At 39.9% G+C, this 16,397-nt stretch overlaps 2 protein-coding genes across 13 annotated transcripts in view; one reads left to right on the plus strand and one right to left on the minus strand.

The window, feature by feature from the left end:
• SERGEF (secretion regulating guanine nucleotide exchange factor) overlaps positions 1–11,749 on the plus strand; it is a 150,291-nt gene extending 138,542 nt beyond the window's left edge. For 2 of the 4 annotated variants that reach the window (XR_012580856.1, XR_012580857.1), the window contains exon 13: positions 1,123–1,258. Coding sequence is in view for 1 of the 4 variants with exons in the window: in XM_074543354.1 (XP_074399455.1) it covers positions 1,123–1,313 (191 nt within the window). In the remaining 3 variants the exon portion in view is untranslated. Of the gene's footprint in view, positions 1–1,122 lie in introns of all 4 variants that reach the window. The other 2 variants (XR_012580858.1, XM_074543354.1) reach the window with 2 other exon arrangements.
• KCNC1 (potassium voltage-gated channel subfamily C member 1) overlaps positions 1–16,397 on the minus strand; it is a 123,533-nt gene that overhangs the window by 7,461 nt on the left and 99,675 nt on the right. For 2 of the 9 annotated variants that reach the window (XM_014266710.3, XM_074543351.1), the window contains exon 3: positions 14,266–14,454. The exons of 2 other annotated variants lie outside the window; for them this stretch is intronic. In XM_014266710.3, coding sequence (XP_014122185.1) covers positions 14,266–14,454 — 189 coding nt within the window. Of the gene's footprint in view, positions 1–11,081; positions 12,557–14,265; positions 14,455–16,397 lie in introns of those variants that run through there. 5 more of the 9 variants (XM_005486603.4, XM_005486601.4, XM_074543352.1 and 2 more) reach the window with 5 other exon arrangements.

The raw sequence follows: 16,397 nt of genomic DNA on the forward strand, positions 1-16,397 counted from the left end.
ACAGTTCATTGCAGAAGAGGGGAACATCAATATACTGATAATGTAAAGAGAGCAGAGGACAGTGAAATGTTACAGGATTTGCAGAGAAGATGGCCCTGCTAGCTTTGCAATAATCTGTTTCTGAATTTTGAAAAGTAAAATTGTGACTGAAATTGTGACTGAGATTAGAGTTTGTGAATTTTGGCACTTTTCTTCTCATCATTTGGAATCCAGAATGCTACTTCCTGCTGTTATTACCTGCTGCTTTTCAAAAATAACAATGGCATCACTAACATGATTATATGGCAGGATGGCTTTTTTTTTTAGTACAGAAAGTCACAGACACAGTCTCTGGCAGCTAAATAAGGAATAGAAAATAGGGAAGAAATAGCACTTGTAGTTCAGAACAAGGAGGTTTTGGTGGATTTTTTATTATGCCAGCCTTTTATAGAGCAAAATTTGCATGCTGTGCTTCAATAAAGAGTACTATGGGGTAGTAATAATACATGAATTGTTATTTGGGATATGAAAGAATAGATATTACAAAAATAAATAATAATGTGGAAAAGTAAGAATAATAAAATCAGTGGAATTATGTCAAAGCAAGCCCAAGAGGTGGGATGATTAAGAGTAGGGCACGCTGTTGAAGGCTTGTATTTAAAGGAAAGAGGTGATATGTGAACTTGAAGCTAGGAATGAAATGCAATGTGGCTGAACTCTGGCTTTGTGTTCCCCAGTCCTGCAGATCGTGCTGTGAATGAATAAAGTCACTGCTCTTGATTTATCATAATCCTGCTTGCTGGGGGAAACTTGAAAGAGGTTCTACATCATTTCAGGGAGAGCTCTTAAAATGCAGAGAGATTTCTGTGGGCTCTGCATAAATACTGAACTATGTATTTACTAAGTGATTTTCAAGTGTCTTTGTTATTTTGATCTCTCTTCTGTTGCTAACAATGAAACAGGATGGAGAATCAGTCATTTGGGTTTATTTACATTTTGAAGAAAACCAGAATATTTTTCCCACCTTAGCAGAATTTCTTAGAACCTAAACAGAAAATGACTTGACAAATCTGCTCCTCAAAGCTAACCAAAGCTGTTGTGTTACTGTGCTGTTTATTCTGTATTTTCTGTCCTCTCTTACAGGTGGCCAGTGCTTCTCTTGGGGATGGAATGAACATGGGATGTGTGGTGATGGCACAGAAGCGAATGTTCATGTCCCAAAGCCAGTCAAAGCTCTTGGCTGTGCAAAACAGATCTTAATTGGATGTGGGGCAGGACACTCCATGGCCCTCTGTCAAAACTCCTCACTAGACCCAGCACACCTGGAATCATAACATCATGGATGTGGATGGATTCCTTTGGATTGTGCAGCTCAGAGGCACTACAGGGGAGCTGCCCATGATTAACAGTTGGAAACTGCAGATATTTTTCCTAAATCCCAAAGGAACGACTATGCATAAAAAGCTGTAATATTTTAAAAAGTGTTTCCTGGGCTCTTGCCACAGGAATTGACTTTCTTACCCACAGACATTCTGCCTTGGTGCAATACAACTGAAGACAGATTTACATTTTCTTGTTCTTCTGAGAAGTCTTTGAGGAAGAAACTGACTGCTTAGTGGCTTACTGATGTATAAATTCAGTCTGAAGAAATAGTCTGACAAAGGTGGTTTTTGTTATTGTATCTTTACATCATGAAATGTTTCACCTGCCAACTTCTACTGCGGTTGTGACCTCCCAGCAGCTCAGAAAATTGTGTCACAGAGAAATGCCAGTGAAAGTGGCTAGATGCATGCACAGTTTTTAAGCAGAAGATTAGGATTAAAAGAAAAGAAACAATATAATTTAGCAGGCTGGCAAAAAGGGAAAATGAGGCCCTTTTGAACTAACTTTGTCTTGATTAAACTGAAAGGAGCAATATTTTTCATCTATTATTTTTTCTGCCAGACATCAGTTTATTATAGATTTACAGGGATGCAGACCTGTGTAAGTTATTAACTTGCAAGCCAAACCTGAAGTTTCTGAAGCTACTGCTTAGGGAAGAAAAACTTCTAAGAGCTCTTAAAAACATTCAAAAGGTTCCTATCAAAGGGCATAAGTCAGTTGTGGCTGCTGAGGACAGCTTGATCCAGTTTAGCTCCTGTGTTTCCATCTGCCTTGGAGTAGGAAGACATCAAAATCTAACCAGAAAGATTTTACAAGTTCTCCAGCCTAAAAGGCAGACCAGAATGCTCCTGATAATTTCAGGTTGGTTCTCACTTCTGTTTTGCAGCCCAGCTGATTTGCTGTTTCACAGCATGCCCACAGCACTTGTTCCAGGTGGGGGTTTGACAGAGAACATAGGCCTAGCACTTGTAGGAGAAAGGAACAAGCGTAAAATGTGATGTGTTTGCCTGTTAGTAGCAAAATTTTGGAAGCTATTTATAAAACTGGTTTTTTTTCCATACAAATACAGTGGATGCCATTAAACTGGATGTTTACCACCCGCAACACTTACATTTGCTGTGGTATTTAACGTATTTCAAGTTCTAAGTATAGAGAATTCTACTGTGTAGTAAATGCACCTTTTAATGAGACCTACTGTTGCTAAACAGTGGTTTAATTTTTAAAGCAGGCTTGCCAAGGAAGAAGCCTTACAGAATTGCAGAGTGCTCAGAGAAAGGCTCTTAGGAAATAGGACGGGAAGACCTTCTAATGATGTATCAGCTTACATATGAAAGGGAAGGAATTAAGGTGATAATATGGGCTGCATGGGTTTTTTCACCCTTGATTTTACAGCAGTTATAGTTCTTGGCTTCACTTTCAAGAGTATTTTATTTTTCTATTCAGCAGATAAGAAACTTGAGCAGACTATGAAGTTGATTTTAACTATTACAGATACCAAAAGAATAATTAAATGGATCCTATGAAAAATATGTAGAATTCAGATTTCTGTTGTAAAATGGATTTTTTTAAAAATCCATGTGTTAGCTGTGGCTCTTCATGGCAATATACTGTTCCAGGCTGTGACGTCTTGCACTTTTAATTATCTAAGTTGATATTTATTGACTGTTCTCAATGCCACTTTCTGGATACAAAAGCTTCTCTATTATATGCACTGAACAGTTTCTCGTGCTTTCTTTCACAGTCTTGTCTGAGGTTTCTATTTATGATTTCTGCAAAATCTGTCTACCAAATAAACGTGTTCTCTTGCTTCAGTAATCATCTCCTCTAAATACGTCTGTTCCTTGATTAATCATGCCAATATGTGCCTTACATGAGGTTTACTGGACTGGACATGTTGTGACTGTGTGTGCTATAGCTGCAGTTCATTACAGAGGAGTCCAACAAATTATGTAACAAATAAATGTGAATTGGGTATTTGAAATTGTTTTCAATTTTTTATTCCTGTAACATGAACGTACTTTTGGAACGCAAGGAATGATTTGGGGTGATATGGTGAAGATGCAAAGGAGTATGTGAGTTTGTTCCTGGTCCTGATCTGGTGTTTCATATCTGCATCTGATCTTCCTCTTTGAAAGACAGGAACTGCGTTTTTCTCTCCTTTGTTGTGCCTGTATAGCTTGAAGACTTGGGAAGTAATGACTTTTCTTGATGTAGTGAGGGCTTTGTCATCAGTCAGGGCTTCTGGTGCTGCTGTAGTACAGAGAGTGAATTGAATTCGTTGTAGAAGGTACATGGCTGAACGTCAACACCAAGTTGCTGCTCGTTCTTTCAGAAGTGAATGCCCTGTTTTGTATGTCAGTGGCTTTGTTTGCAGAATAAAGCACTGTACAAAATCAGCTATGGCTTTCTCTGTGAGGAAGGGAACACAGAGTGAAAAGTTCCTAATCAAGTGGAAGGAGACAACTTTCCATGCTGATGTTAAGAGTTTATGACTGTTGCCTGTTGATAATGCTCGTGGATAAGGTCAGTCTCTGCAAGGCAAAATGCAGACCCAGTGTGCTCTGGTTCACAGAGTTCTTTAACAGGTCTTCTGTGGTAAATGAAGCAAGAAGCCTGTTACATAAGCATTCTGCATTCAGGTTCAATTGGAAATGAACTGACAAAGTTTATAATATATATATATATATATTTTCGAAAAGACACTGGAACAAGTTAACCACGTGTCTGTGCAGCTGCTCTCCCCTCCTGTTTTCTGAAGATAAGTAAACCTGCCACAGTGAGCTGACATTCATGAGAGAGAACAAGTTGTAAACTGCTGACCTTCAGTCCAGAGAATTTTCAGGCCTTTTGGTGGAGGGGGAGAAAGAGAAGAAAGCTGTTGTGTGCCTTTCTGTTATTTGAAGTCCTAGGAGATCTGCAGATACTCGTAAAACCTCCATGTGCACCTGCACAAGATGCTCCTGTTCCAGTTCAAAGAATGTTGGTGGGACGATGTGTGTGTTGTGTCAGAAGTTTCTGTCTCTCGGCGGACTTTTTTGGGCCACTTGGTGGTCACTGATGTTATTTGACTTGGTGTGGCATTCTGAGTTTTTTGATGCATTTGTGCTCAGCGTGCCAGGCTCTGTATTTGAAGTGTGTTCATTTGAAAGATGGAAGATGGTTTGCCCAGTCACTGCTCCTTATACAACACTGACTTCTCTGTCTGCATGTGGGCAGTCCTTTTGGTGTCTGACTAGTCTTGCCATCTGCAATCACCACAAAGGTCACTTCTGGATGAGTGACAGGAGCTTTTTCTCAGCTGCATGTTTTGAGCACAGAGAGATTGTGGAGAGGGTGGGAGAAAGTGATTTGATTGTGCTTTTTATGGCATGTGTTGAGTTGTGAGACTTAGAAATAAGGATGGACAACTGATCAAGGAGATCAGTTTGAATGTACAAGAGAAAGGTGACCATGGAAAAATATTTAAATCAATGGCAATGGAGAGCCTGATGCAGTCATCTAAAACATAGGGAAAAGGAGGGGGAGGACAGAGCCAAGATACAGCTCCTGAGGACTGAATAATCTCATGACACAACAGCATTCCAGCCTGCTGCTGTGGTGGGAGTGAGATGAGAGACAAGCAATTCTGTTTCATTGATGTTATTGTTCTCCCACTGTTTATTTATAATAATGTGAGTTGTTGACCTGCAGTGTTTGGGTGTTTTCTCATCCATAGCATATCTTGAAATTTCCAGTTCTCCTCAGCAAAAACAGCAATATCTATCTTCACCTTGCAGACTCAGAAATATTTTGATCAGGCCTCTGATCTAGTCCAGCATTTAACCAAGTACTTACTATTTTTTCCATTTGATTCCATGAACTCTGGATCTGATTTAAACAAGACTTAAGTAATTTTGGGATTCCAGTTCCTTTTTCCATGTTAGAGATCAAGACAATGACAGACCTTGGTCACTCTGAGCAATTTTGATATTTTTACGGTGCATGGTAAGTCTTGGGCTTTTTCTTTTAGCTAGGTATTTTCTAGAAAAGGACTCCAGAATTTTTTATCAGTATTTGAGTCCTGCTTATGCTATTTACTACTAGCTGCAAATTCCAAAGGCTCGGAATGGATACAGCCTGGGGTTGGGAATAATTTTTTGTGGTTTTGATTGTGGTTCAAAATGTGCACAGTAGAAAAGTGGCACCTATATGGAATTTGCTGACAACTCCAGCTGACACAAAAATAATTGGCCACTTTTAACTTTTTACATATTAATATCTTGATACATGTGCAAAAAAGAGGCAGTATGTGCTTTGTTCTTTTGCTTTAGCTTTTGTGCTGTTCTTATTTCCCAGTAAATGCTGATCTTGCATGTTTTGCTCTATGTTAGCAAGAATAATAGCCTTGAATTTAAATGCTTTGCTTTTCTGGAAATGGCCTTCTACTGGGTGAGAAGATGTAGGTTTGTATCATATGTGCCTTTGAAGCTAATTTGGAGGAACTGCATGTGTAGAGCCCTTGTTGTTTTGTAACCCATTTAGATGTTGAAGGACTGAAGTCAGGCACAGTCTTGAGCTATTTGTGCATTTCATTCAGGTTCATCAGTCAGTTGTCTCAGCATTCACCTGTTTTTAATGCAGCAGCAGTTTTTACTCATCAGCGCCTCTGTAAAACATCAAAATAGAGTATGTGACTGAAAATATTCACCAGTGAAAATAGTCTCTGTGTTTGAATCGTGGCCTGGATGAACCACGTGTTTCCTTGTGGGAGAGTGAGGAAGCATAAATTTAGAGTATTGGGAGCACACATTCTTCAGCTTGATTGGAAACAAGAACAACAAAGTAGTTATGCCTGAATAAAAGCTGGCCTAAAGAGGAGAAAATTCAGGAGTGACATTTATTTTGCAAAATTTTCTCTGGCATTTTTGTTTGGTGACGTGTTGGATTTTGTCTCATTTCCAGATGTACCTTTGCAGGTTGGTAGGGGTGGAGTGTAAGTCCAATTCCTGTGTTGGTTAGCTTCTCTCTCAGTTTGTTTCCAACTTCCTCATCTGTTTCCAGGCTGCTTTGCCTGTAGAGCACCTGATTATCCAGATACTATGCAATCTTTGGAGGGAGTTCCGTCTTCAGATTTTGGGGTTGAGAGTTGTAAGTGGAGTTTCAGAATGTCAATTCAGTATTGTTCCAGTACTCCCTGGTCACCAGAGTTCTTTTAAGTATATGTGAACACTTTGCGAGCAGACTGTGTTTTTACTTTTTTTTTTATTTAGAAGTGAGGCCAGGAATTGGGAGATTTTTTATGTTCTGACATGACTTTAGTGTTTGGCTGCAAATGTCAAGTGAGTTTAGCTTTTGTTTTGTTTTTACTGATTTGAATGCATGAAGACATGTGGTACCTAAATTAGGGCAGCAGAGGAGTTGCCAATCAGTAATGAAAATGCTCTGTCATTTTAACTGTGTGGGTGCTTAATAATTTTCCATAATAATCCTCTGCTTTAAAGTACAAAAGAAAAGGGATTCCTACAGGGCCATTGTGTTCTTCTGCAGACAGGGAAATATGGCATCTTTTAAATAATGAAGAGATACTTCTCTCCTCTGGTGCCTTAATTCTGAGTAGATTATAATAACTATTCCTTCTTAAATATGGCTTTTCCTCTTTTGACATCAGAACACTTAAAAAGAGCATAATGTCACAGAAACAGAAGCTGAGGCACAAAAAATTAAATTGGCCCAACCAAGGTAAGCCAGCATGTCCACAGGGGAGTCAAGAATAAAATTCCCATTTCCCTAGTCCCAGGCCAAGGCTCTACCTTGTAGGCTAGTGGCTCTTGAGGATCATTTTGAGTTAATCTCACTGCCATTCTTTCCCCTCTCCGCTGATTGCTGTTTCCACTGCTCCTGCTTGCATAACCCATTTTCCAAACTCATCCTGAGTCCTTCTCATTTCCCACCTCCTGAGCTGCTGCCTTTCCTCCAGTCACCCACTTGCACTGACACCACCCCAGCAAAGCGTGGCCCCTGCTGAGCTGCTTTCCCTGGGCTTAAGCCTTGTGTGCTCTTGTGCTGCTGTGACTCACAGTCAGCAGCCTCTGCACAGGCTGTGTCATCCCTGCTAAGCCCTTTGAGTCCAGAGGCACTGCAGGTACCTCAGAATGACAGCTGAGCTAACACAAATGTAACATTTTGCCTTGTGCTGCCCAAGGAATCTCTAGCTTGGGCAGCAGGAAAAACGGTGGAAGCCTTGGAGCACGCACTTTCAATATTTGGTGTCTGGGGATGTTTGGACCTATGCACTTGCATGAAGTTTTTTAAGTGTTCAGGTGAATGCTGAGAGTTGGAAACCTGACTTTGCCAGGCTGAGACAGGGAAGATATCTTGTTATAGCGTTTGCTTTGTCAGATAACGAAAGTCAAGGGATGCAGTTCTGGACCTGTTTTATAACATTCGGTTAAATTTGAATTCAAATATTGTTCTTGATTGAAAGTGAACATTTGTATTTCCCTAGGAGAAAAACTGGGCCCTTACAGTCCTAGATGAATGCAGAGGCTTTGGGAGTCCTGAACAGACAGGTATTTTATGCCCAAACTCAAGTAAGTGAGTGACTTAAAAATAACCTTCATCATTTAAGCATGTTTTCCTGAAGTGAAGGTAGTTTGTGTGTGAGCTCAGAGGCAAAGTTCCTTCCAGGATTTATGTGGAAAGCAGAAAAGTAGGTTGCTTTGTTTTGAAATTATGAAAGGGATATGCAAACTGGCAGAGTAATATCTTCAGGATATCTTTTTTGTAAGCAGCTTTGTGCTCAGTTCTTTTTTGAATGCTCTCGCCTTAGCCCTGCTTTCTCTCTTCTTTATTTCAGTCGGCTCATTTGTCCTAGCAGACATTTGTTTCAGTGATGTATTTTCTTTTTGGCCCTGAAACTTTAAGGAGAGAGGAGGCAATTTACAAGAACAATCACTTTATCCAGATTAATGACTGCTGCACTTGACTGTTATCACAGTGGTTTTAGCTAGGGTTTTTTTTTTTTTTTTTGGAAGACTGAAAAAGCAGAAACCTCTTCTCAGAAATTTCTTCTGTCTGAAATTTCAGTTGTAGAGACGCATCAGGTTGGTCCAGAAAAAATGAGTACCTTCATGCAGTCAGAGGAAAAGCTATATATGTAGAAGTTGTGGTTGAGCTTTAAATGTTAGCAATTAATAAACCACTAATTACGTACCAGTGGGTACAGATGAAGGGCCAGCACTGGGTCTTAGAGGTGGGAACTCGCTGCTAAAAGCTGAGTTTACAGAGGAGGAAGCACAGATGTTCTGGAAACAGGCAGAATATAACTGAGCTGCAAAATCAATTTCTGCTCTTGCAATGGTGTGAACTCAGGAGTAGCTGGTGGCATTACTGAAGCCTGAAGTCAGAATCTACCCACATGGATAGTTTTAATGCTTTCATAAAGATATGCACATCCTATAGGGAGAGGGGGCAGGCATGAAGGAATTAATGTTTTAATCATAGTACCCAAGCAAAAGCTTCTTAACTGCAAGGCAGCTGGGACGATGTGGTAAATTTCCCTTAGGATTCAATGCAATAACTTGTGAGATTTTCCACTTCTCATTTCCCTCTCACCCTGTGTTGTCAGAGCTGCTGCTGTTGTGCAAGGGGAACTCTGGGGTCAAACAGATCTTAAGCTTTAGAGCATCTCTTGAAGGGCAGTGGATGGTTGTGTTTCTGAAGGGTTTATAGAAGTCACCCAGAAGACATGGTTACCTCAAATCAGACTGAGCAGAGAGGAGAACCTAAATGAAAACGAGAGTGAAGAATGTAAAATGTAGCCAGAGTGACAGTTGTCCCAACCTGTCCTCTAAGGCTCAGATAGATGCAAAGTGCAGTGGAAGGTGAAGACCTACATGGGATTTACAGGGCTGAATTGTTGGTATTCCTTATTGTAATGGAGAATTAGCACTGGGCCCTTCAGTCAGTGTTAAATAAAAAATGGAGTAGATTAATCTATTTCTGGATTCCTAATACGTTATAAGAGGAAAAGTTGTTCGTTAAGCAAATCCTGGATGAATCTGGATCTTACCTCTGGAGGTAAGAAATTTCATCTTCTGAGAATGACAGCATAGAAACAGTGTGAGAAAAATAGTTCTTGGGAGAAACTAAGCAGAAATCAAGTACCTAATGCTGTATCAAGGACTACAAAGGAGTTCTCTAATTATGCACAGCCTTTCCTCTATCCCTAAAACACAGCTTGAGGTCTTCCTTGTGTTTCTTTTGGAATAGAGTTTTGTGATGACAAGGTCCAGCTGCAGTTGGGGATTTTTTGTGTATAATTTAGCACTTACCAGAGCCATGAGTGTTTCTTCTGGTTTTTTTTTTTTTTGGGTTTAATCTCTACTTCCTCCAGACTATAGGGACATTATTCCTTTACATTTCCATTCCCATCAGTAGTTGCAGATGCTGTAGGTTGCCTAGAAGATTGCCAGCTTTTTTGAAGTTCGTCACATGAGGATAAAGGTGTGTATCCTTCCTTTATAGAAGTACTTTACCGAAAATGCTCAGGCAACTACGATGCTGTTGGCACATAGTCCATAGTTGTCATTTGTAGCATCTAAAATGAAACTTAATCCCATTGTGTTTCTCAGATCTTACTGGTGCATGTTTTGTGTGGCAAATCAAGTGTGACTCGGACGCGTGGATTTCTTTCCGTTTCGGATCAGGTGAAGTGGTGTGTCTCAGTGATGAACAAGTGAAGGACGGGGCCCGAAGAAGTAAGAAAAACTGAATTCATTTAATCAGCTAAAAAGACAAACATTTATTATTGTTGGGGAGGGAAAGGAAGATACCTAGATCATTATAGGGGTTTTTAATCTTCCCTTGTAAAATTACTAATGGTGTGAATTCTTTAGACATCAGTTGTATCAAGTGTTTGCAGGCTTCATTTATTATCTACTAACCAAAATTAGCATTGTAGAACCAAAGCAATACCAAGCTTTTCTCCTACATTTCTGTTGAGAACACTATATTTATTCAAGATTTTAGAAGCAAGTCTCTGGAAACCCCTGATTGCTTCAGAAAAGGATTCCCCTTTACACTATACAGCAGGCACTGAAACCATGATACAAAATTTATTTTCATGCTAGAATTGTTTTGCATAACATTGTGCATGCATTTTACTCAGTACTAAATTGCATACAATGCTGTTGTCTTGTTTCTTAAACTTTGAGACCATTTATACTTGAGTATTTTCCTGATTTTGTACTATAAGTCCCAGTTTTAAAATAACACCTCTTTTGTTTAAAATTCATACTGATTACTTAATATGAACAATTTATGAAGGGTCTTTACGTTGGATCTATACATCAATAAAATACAACATAACCAGAGCTGGAAAATTACCAGCTGTTACTGTCAGGTCCGAAGGAAGGTCCCATGTGTCACAAGCATGCCAACAAAAACAGACAGGAAAAAGTTTTTCTTATTTTTATACACTTCTAGTTGGATTAAAAGTTCTTGATTTCCATGTTGGTGTGATGAACTGTGAAGGCATGGTCAATATGACCGATGACTGCCTGATTGCACTTTTTAAAACCATTACTCTTTATCTTGTATACAAAAAGAAGCGATCCATAGCAAAGAAATGTACAGTTTTATAATGTTTTACATTTTCGCTACAACAATGTATGTAAAAGTAAAGAGCTTTGAAAGAAAATATATAACTTTGCTTTTTTTTTCTTTTTTCTCCTTAATCATACATTTGCAGTATTTCTTGTGTGTGTGTTGTTTTGTTGGGTTTTTTTTGTTTTATGGTTTTTTTTTTTTCATTTTCATTTTTGTCTTCATGCAAGTCATGCTTTGGAACAAAAAAATAGATTAAAAAAAAAAAAGAAAGATCTTCTACAGTTTTGTTACATTTTGGCCGTAGAAAAAGCCTGCATCTCTAGTACAACTCCAGAACCACGAAGAATCATCCATAAAACCTGCATGGAGCGAGTTAACTTTGTCCAAATGAGAAGGTCTTCTATGCCTGCACAGTTCCACAGAGATGTTTATTAGCCATCAATGTTCATCTCCATCTTGCCTTGTCAGGTCACTCTGACTGCCTCTGTTGGCATATATTTAGCAATGACTGGACTTTCTTTGCAAAGATCTGCATGTAAAGAATACAATCAGTACTTGAGCTTCTTCCCTGCGCTTTTCACATCAAGCTCGGCATCTTAGTGTTAAAGGAAGGAGGAAAAGGTGAGATAGCTACATGCAGAGGCAGCCATATTCTTCTTCAACAGGATTTTTTTTTCCCATGCAGTCAGCCAGACTGAGACCTCTCTACAGTGTGTCTGAGTATTGCTTTCAGCTTAAAATAGGTGCCCATGCAAAGTTTCATCCTACTGTGCTTGTTTGCTCAAACTCCTGCAGGGTTCCTATGGCTCAAAAATATCCTGAGAAAAGCAAAATCTTCCATCGTTGGCATGTTTCAGCATCGACTAAACGCCTAACCCATTCCATACAGAGCCAGTAGATCCACCATTAGCCACAATAAGCATATACTAGCAGGATGCACCAGGAAGGAAGCCATCTGGTGCATCTACCCTTCATCCTATGTAGTGATACCATGCAGCACGTATGGCCCACCAGTGCTACGCCAATGCCTGCCTATTGTCATCTGAGTGCTATTTAGGAGTGTTGTCACCTAAGCATCAGAAGTAACACCGTTTGCAGCGGGTGCTACTGTGAGACATTGCATCTTCAGACTTAGTCACCTGGACTATATGCAACATCGCATAGGCTAATTGAAAGTAAAGCTTTTTAGACCATTCTCTGCTACTGATCCATGCTACAAAATAGATGGGATGGGAGACCAAGAACGTCTCACTGGGCTAGGAGAGCTGTAGGGCGCAGACACTGAGGATAATCCTATCGCTTTTCCACTTATGCCAGCTATGCTGTTAAGGCTCCGTGACATTTCGTAACCTTCATTTAAAAGAAAAATGCAAAGTACAGCATTGGATCAATGACAGAATGGACTAAGAATGAGGTCAACATCGTAGCCAGTTCAATAGCATCTGCATGCACGGACATGCCGAGAGTAGTATCGCTTGCAACATGACTCAGAAGGCCGTTGGAATACAGAAAAAATTTAAAATATATACATTTAAAAAAAAAATCGTCATTTCTCAAGATGGTCAGGCTATGTAATTGATCCTACAGGCAGCAACATGGTTGTACCCTAAAAAAAAGAAGAGTCAGTGGGAGGGATTTTCTATGTCTCTGTCATATACTCACACATACCTCTCCCTTCCACTTCATGCATTGTGACCTCAGGCAAAATTAAGGTTTGTGATATCTTTGTGGGGCAGGAGGGGGACAAGGCAGCAAAATCCATAGAATTGAATGTGTTGCTGTAGAGATACTACTCCTTTGTTCTCAGCGTTAAAAAAAAAAGAAAAGAAAAAGAAAGAAAAAAAATTGCATGCATTCAGTTTCCCTCCCTCCCTCCCCCCTTCTTTTTCAAGCATGCACGTAAACAGCTCAGCAAGTGTACAGAGAGTTGCACAAACTATGGATGAAATTCTGTTGGAACAACAATTAAGATGCTCTCAACATGTTTCAAACAGGCCAACAATATGCTGACGTATATTACTCTTTAGCCAACCAGCCTCTGTTTCATTCAGGAACGAGAGGAGGTTGCAGTGCATCGTGAAAACCATACATTCCCCATCCCAAAGGATGTGCCATTTGGAGTGTTCCCCTGATCCACTGGAACCACCTGAACTCGCCCAGGCTGAATGAACACGGCCAATGCTTATCCAATACAGAATCAAGTAAAACGCTTTGCTACAAAGGTAAATTTTAGAGGATATACTTTCATATGAAAGTCTTGTGGTCCTACTATATCTTTGTTGATGATAAGCTTTAGACTTATAAACACATACGCTATCTATAACTGGCATTTACTATAACTATTGCCCATCATACAATGGCACATGGGAATTCCATATTCCATACTCAGTGTATGGTTATGTCATACAATCTTTGCAGTTTTAAAATATTGACTCTATCTTATACTGTATACAGTACACCAGTGGTAAACACTGATTTGAAGAGAGTGAGTTCTTTTCCAATTTTCCCATTCCTTTGATGCATATAGATGTAGATCTAATTTTCGGTTTGTATGGTTGCCTCACATTAAATTATTTAAGCAAAACAGTCTCTTTTAAGAAGGGAATGCTTTTTTAATGGGATTTTACTTCTGTTGCTAAATAGATTATTCTGGCCATTAGCAAACTACTTCTGAGAGGTTCATACCTGTCAGAAGTCTGAGAAACTAACTAATAATGATTTATTTATGAAAGGATTTTAGATGGATTATTTTCTGATTTTAAGAAACCTGTGCCAACAGATGTCCATGCTTTTCTTTCTCTCTTGAACTAACCAGCTGTGAATATCCAAATATTTCATTTTAGTGCTCTGTTGAGGTCACTAAATAATAATTTCTTATTTTCTTGAGTATGTTTTTCTTTTGTGTTTTATCACTTCTGTCTGCCACCTCCAAGTCTGTGCTCCTCAGAGTCTGGTAAGCTCTGTGAGCTTTCCAAGTGGCAAACCTTCATTGCTAGGATACATTAATTGGTCTCTCCTTATGGGATGGGCTAATTTAAGGACATAGTAGAACATCCTCCACTAAAGCTTCCTGCACCAGCTGGGGTGGAAGACTCGACTGCCTCGCATATCTGCACGGGGTAGTTACAGCTCCTCAGGCTTTTCTTTCTGAAAGAAATAGGTTAGAAACTCCAAATGCAGACATCAGGTGGTGGTTTCCAGCCCAAACGTGCATCTCTACAGCAAGCGCACTATCGCGTGCTACAGCTAAGCTGACTTTCTCTTAGTTATTTAAACCGGTTGCTAGCTACGTGGTACAGGGCCCCAGCTACATACCCTTTCTTATTCCTCCATCAGGCGGGCAGGGATATTCCCCGGTTGATAAGAGGAAGCAGGGTCCATATCTCTCCCGAGTGCCAGAGCGGGTAAAGGGCAGGCCCTCATCAGGCGTAATAGCCTGGTCTATGTGGGGACAGTCTTCGTTTGCCAGCGCCGCCTTGGCCACCTCACCATTCAGTTTCGAATCTTCAAACATATAAGCAGAAGGCTATTGAAACACTATGCACTGTTTATTAGAGTTCAGGTGCAAATTAAGGGTTCACAGCTAAAGACTTCTATAGCGACACTCTAAAAGGTAGCACATCTGTCCTAGACACTGCGTTCGTGTGCACTGCACCAAAATAAAATAAAGTCTGTTAAGTGGGAGGAGAAACAAAAGATGATCCCGTTAGGTGTGACAGCAGCCACCTGTACGTCCGCACTGAGGGGCCCTTTCAGAAAGGGGCGTGCAGTGGTTCCTAGTCCTGCGAGCAGAAGACCGCGTTAGAAATCAGAGTATGTTTTTGCATGACATTGGATGGTGCATGGATGACCTGTTTGTCATGGAGCCTACTGTCGCTCAGAGCTCTGGAGAGGCAGTGGACTGAGAGTTGTTTGAGTATTTGAGTATATTCTGGTTGTGCTGGTTTACACCCATGTGCGGTATTACTGAGGGGGAAATTCCTGCTCTTCCCCTCCCCAAAATTTACCCAGATGGTTTTATAGCATCTCCAGTATCAGTCATGCAGAATGGCTGTACACATTTTAGACACACAGAATACGCTACTATGGAAATACGACAGCAGAACGTGGATTTAAAGAAAACCCAATCCATTTTCTGATGTTCTCCTCTGAAACACATAGAGTATTTGCAATGCCAGCACAGGACACTACATACACAAAACACTACAGCAGGCCATGAATTTGGAAACTAGATAGAGTAAAATTTACTCTTGGCTGTAAATAGCGACAATAGGTTGTCAGATTTGCCCATTTTGCTCCACACATTCCCATGAGGATAGACTGAGAATCATATGTTTTCTCTGTGTGACTGGGTTTTACATTTATAAAACAATTTAAAGTGCTAAAAATCCTAAAGTGTAGGATTTTTTTTGAGTTTTAAAGTGCAAATTAGTGTATTGAGAATATACTCGAAATATGGCACAGCTCAATATGAGTATTTTGGTTGAAGGGAAGGAAAAACAGTCAAAATGTGCTTTCTGAAGCTCCACAAATGCCGAGATATGTTAACTGAGCAGTACTGGCAGCATCCTACACCTCGGTTGCACAATGCTTATTACCTAGACACTGTAAGGCAATGGGTGATCCTGCAAGTCTTTAAGGAAAGAAATTCAGTGGATAGATTTAATTTTGGTTCCCATTCTACATTCATGTACTGGCTTGTTCTAAATGCTATATAATATCATCATTTAATTTGCAATTGTTTTGAAGCCAGCTAATAAAACAAGCCTCAAAGAAAAAAAAATACAGTTAGGTAGGGTTTGAAGGTATGATTTTGATCATCTGATGGACAACAGATAGGTAGAAGGCAGAAGCATTTTCAAGTTATGTTTCTTACTTTACATACACACATACACACACACACACAGGTGTACATGACACGCACTGTGCACCTATCATGCACCAGTAATTGCATTCTAGGCCTTTATTTTTCTTCTATTTAGATGTCACTGGCTTGTCACAACATAAACTGTCGTTGCTGCACATCTCACCTCTGCCTCCATTTTTCTTTGTGTAGAATCAGCCAATTTTTTCCCCTGAGAGGGATGTAGTAATGTTTTGTTCTGTGAGCAATGAAATAATTAGGTCTCTCAACACATTTAAAAATGTGGCAAAAGCTGTAGGGGCGTTTTAATACTTGTAGACACTAATTTCAATAGGATTCTAGAGTTTTAAGGTTTCACTGTGTTGCAATTTCTTTCTGTTCATAATAATCACTGCTATTTAATACCACTCTGAACAAAAACCTGGCATGGCTGCCATAGAAACCGTGACACTGCAGGAACTGAGCCATGCGTTTAAAAATCACTTAACTGTGTTTGGGGAGAACTGCAGTCCTCCTGAGGAGGAGCAAGAACTGGGCTGCTTCATAAGCCTCTACTGCTACAAGCTGGTAGCTCTAATCCTGA

The sequence above is a fragment of the Zonotrichia albicollis genome, chromosome 6 (assembly GCF_047830755.1).
Source record: "Zonotrichia albicollis isolate bZonAlb1 chromosome 6, bZonAlb1.hap1, whole genome shotgun sequence".
Taxonomy (NCBI): domain Eukaryota; kingdom Metazoa; phylum Chordata; class Aves; order Passeriformes; family Passerellidae; genus Zonotrichia; species Zonotrichia albicollis.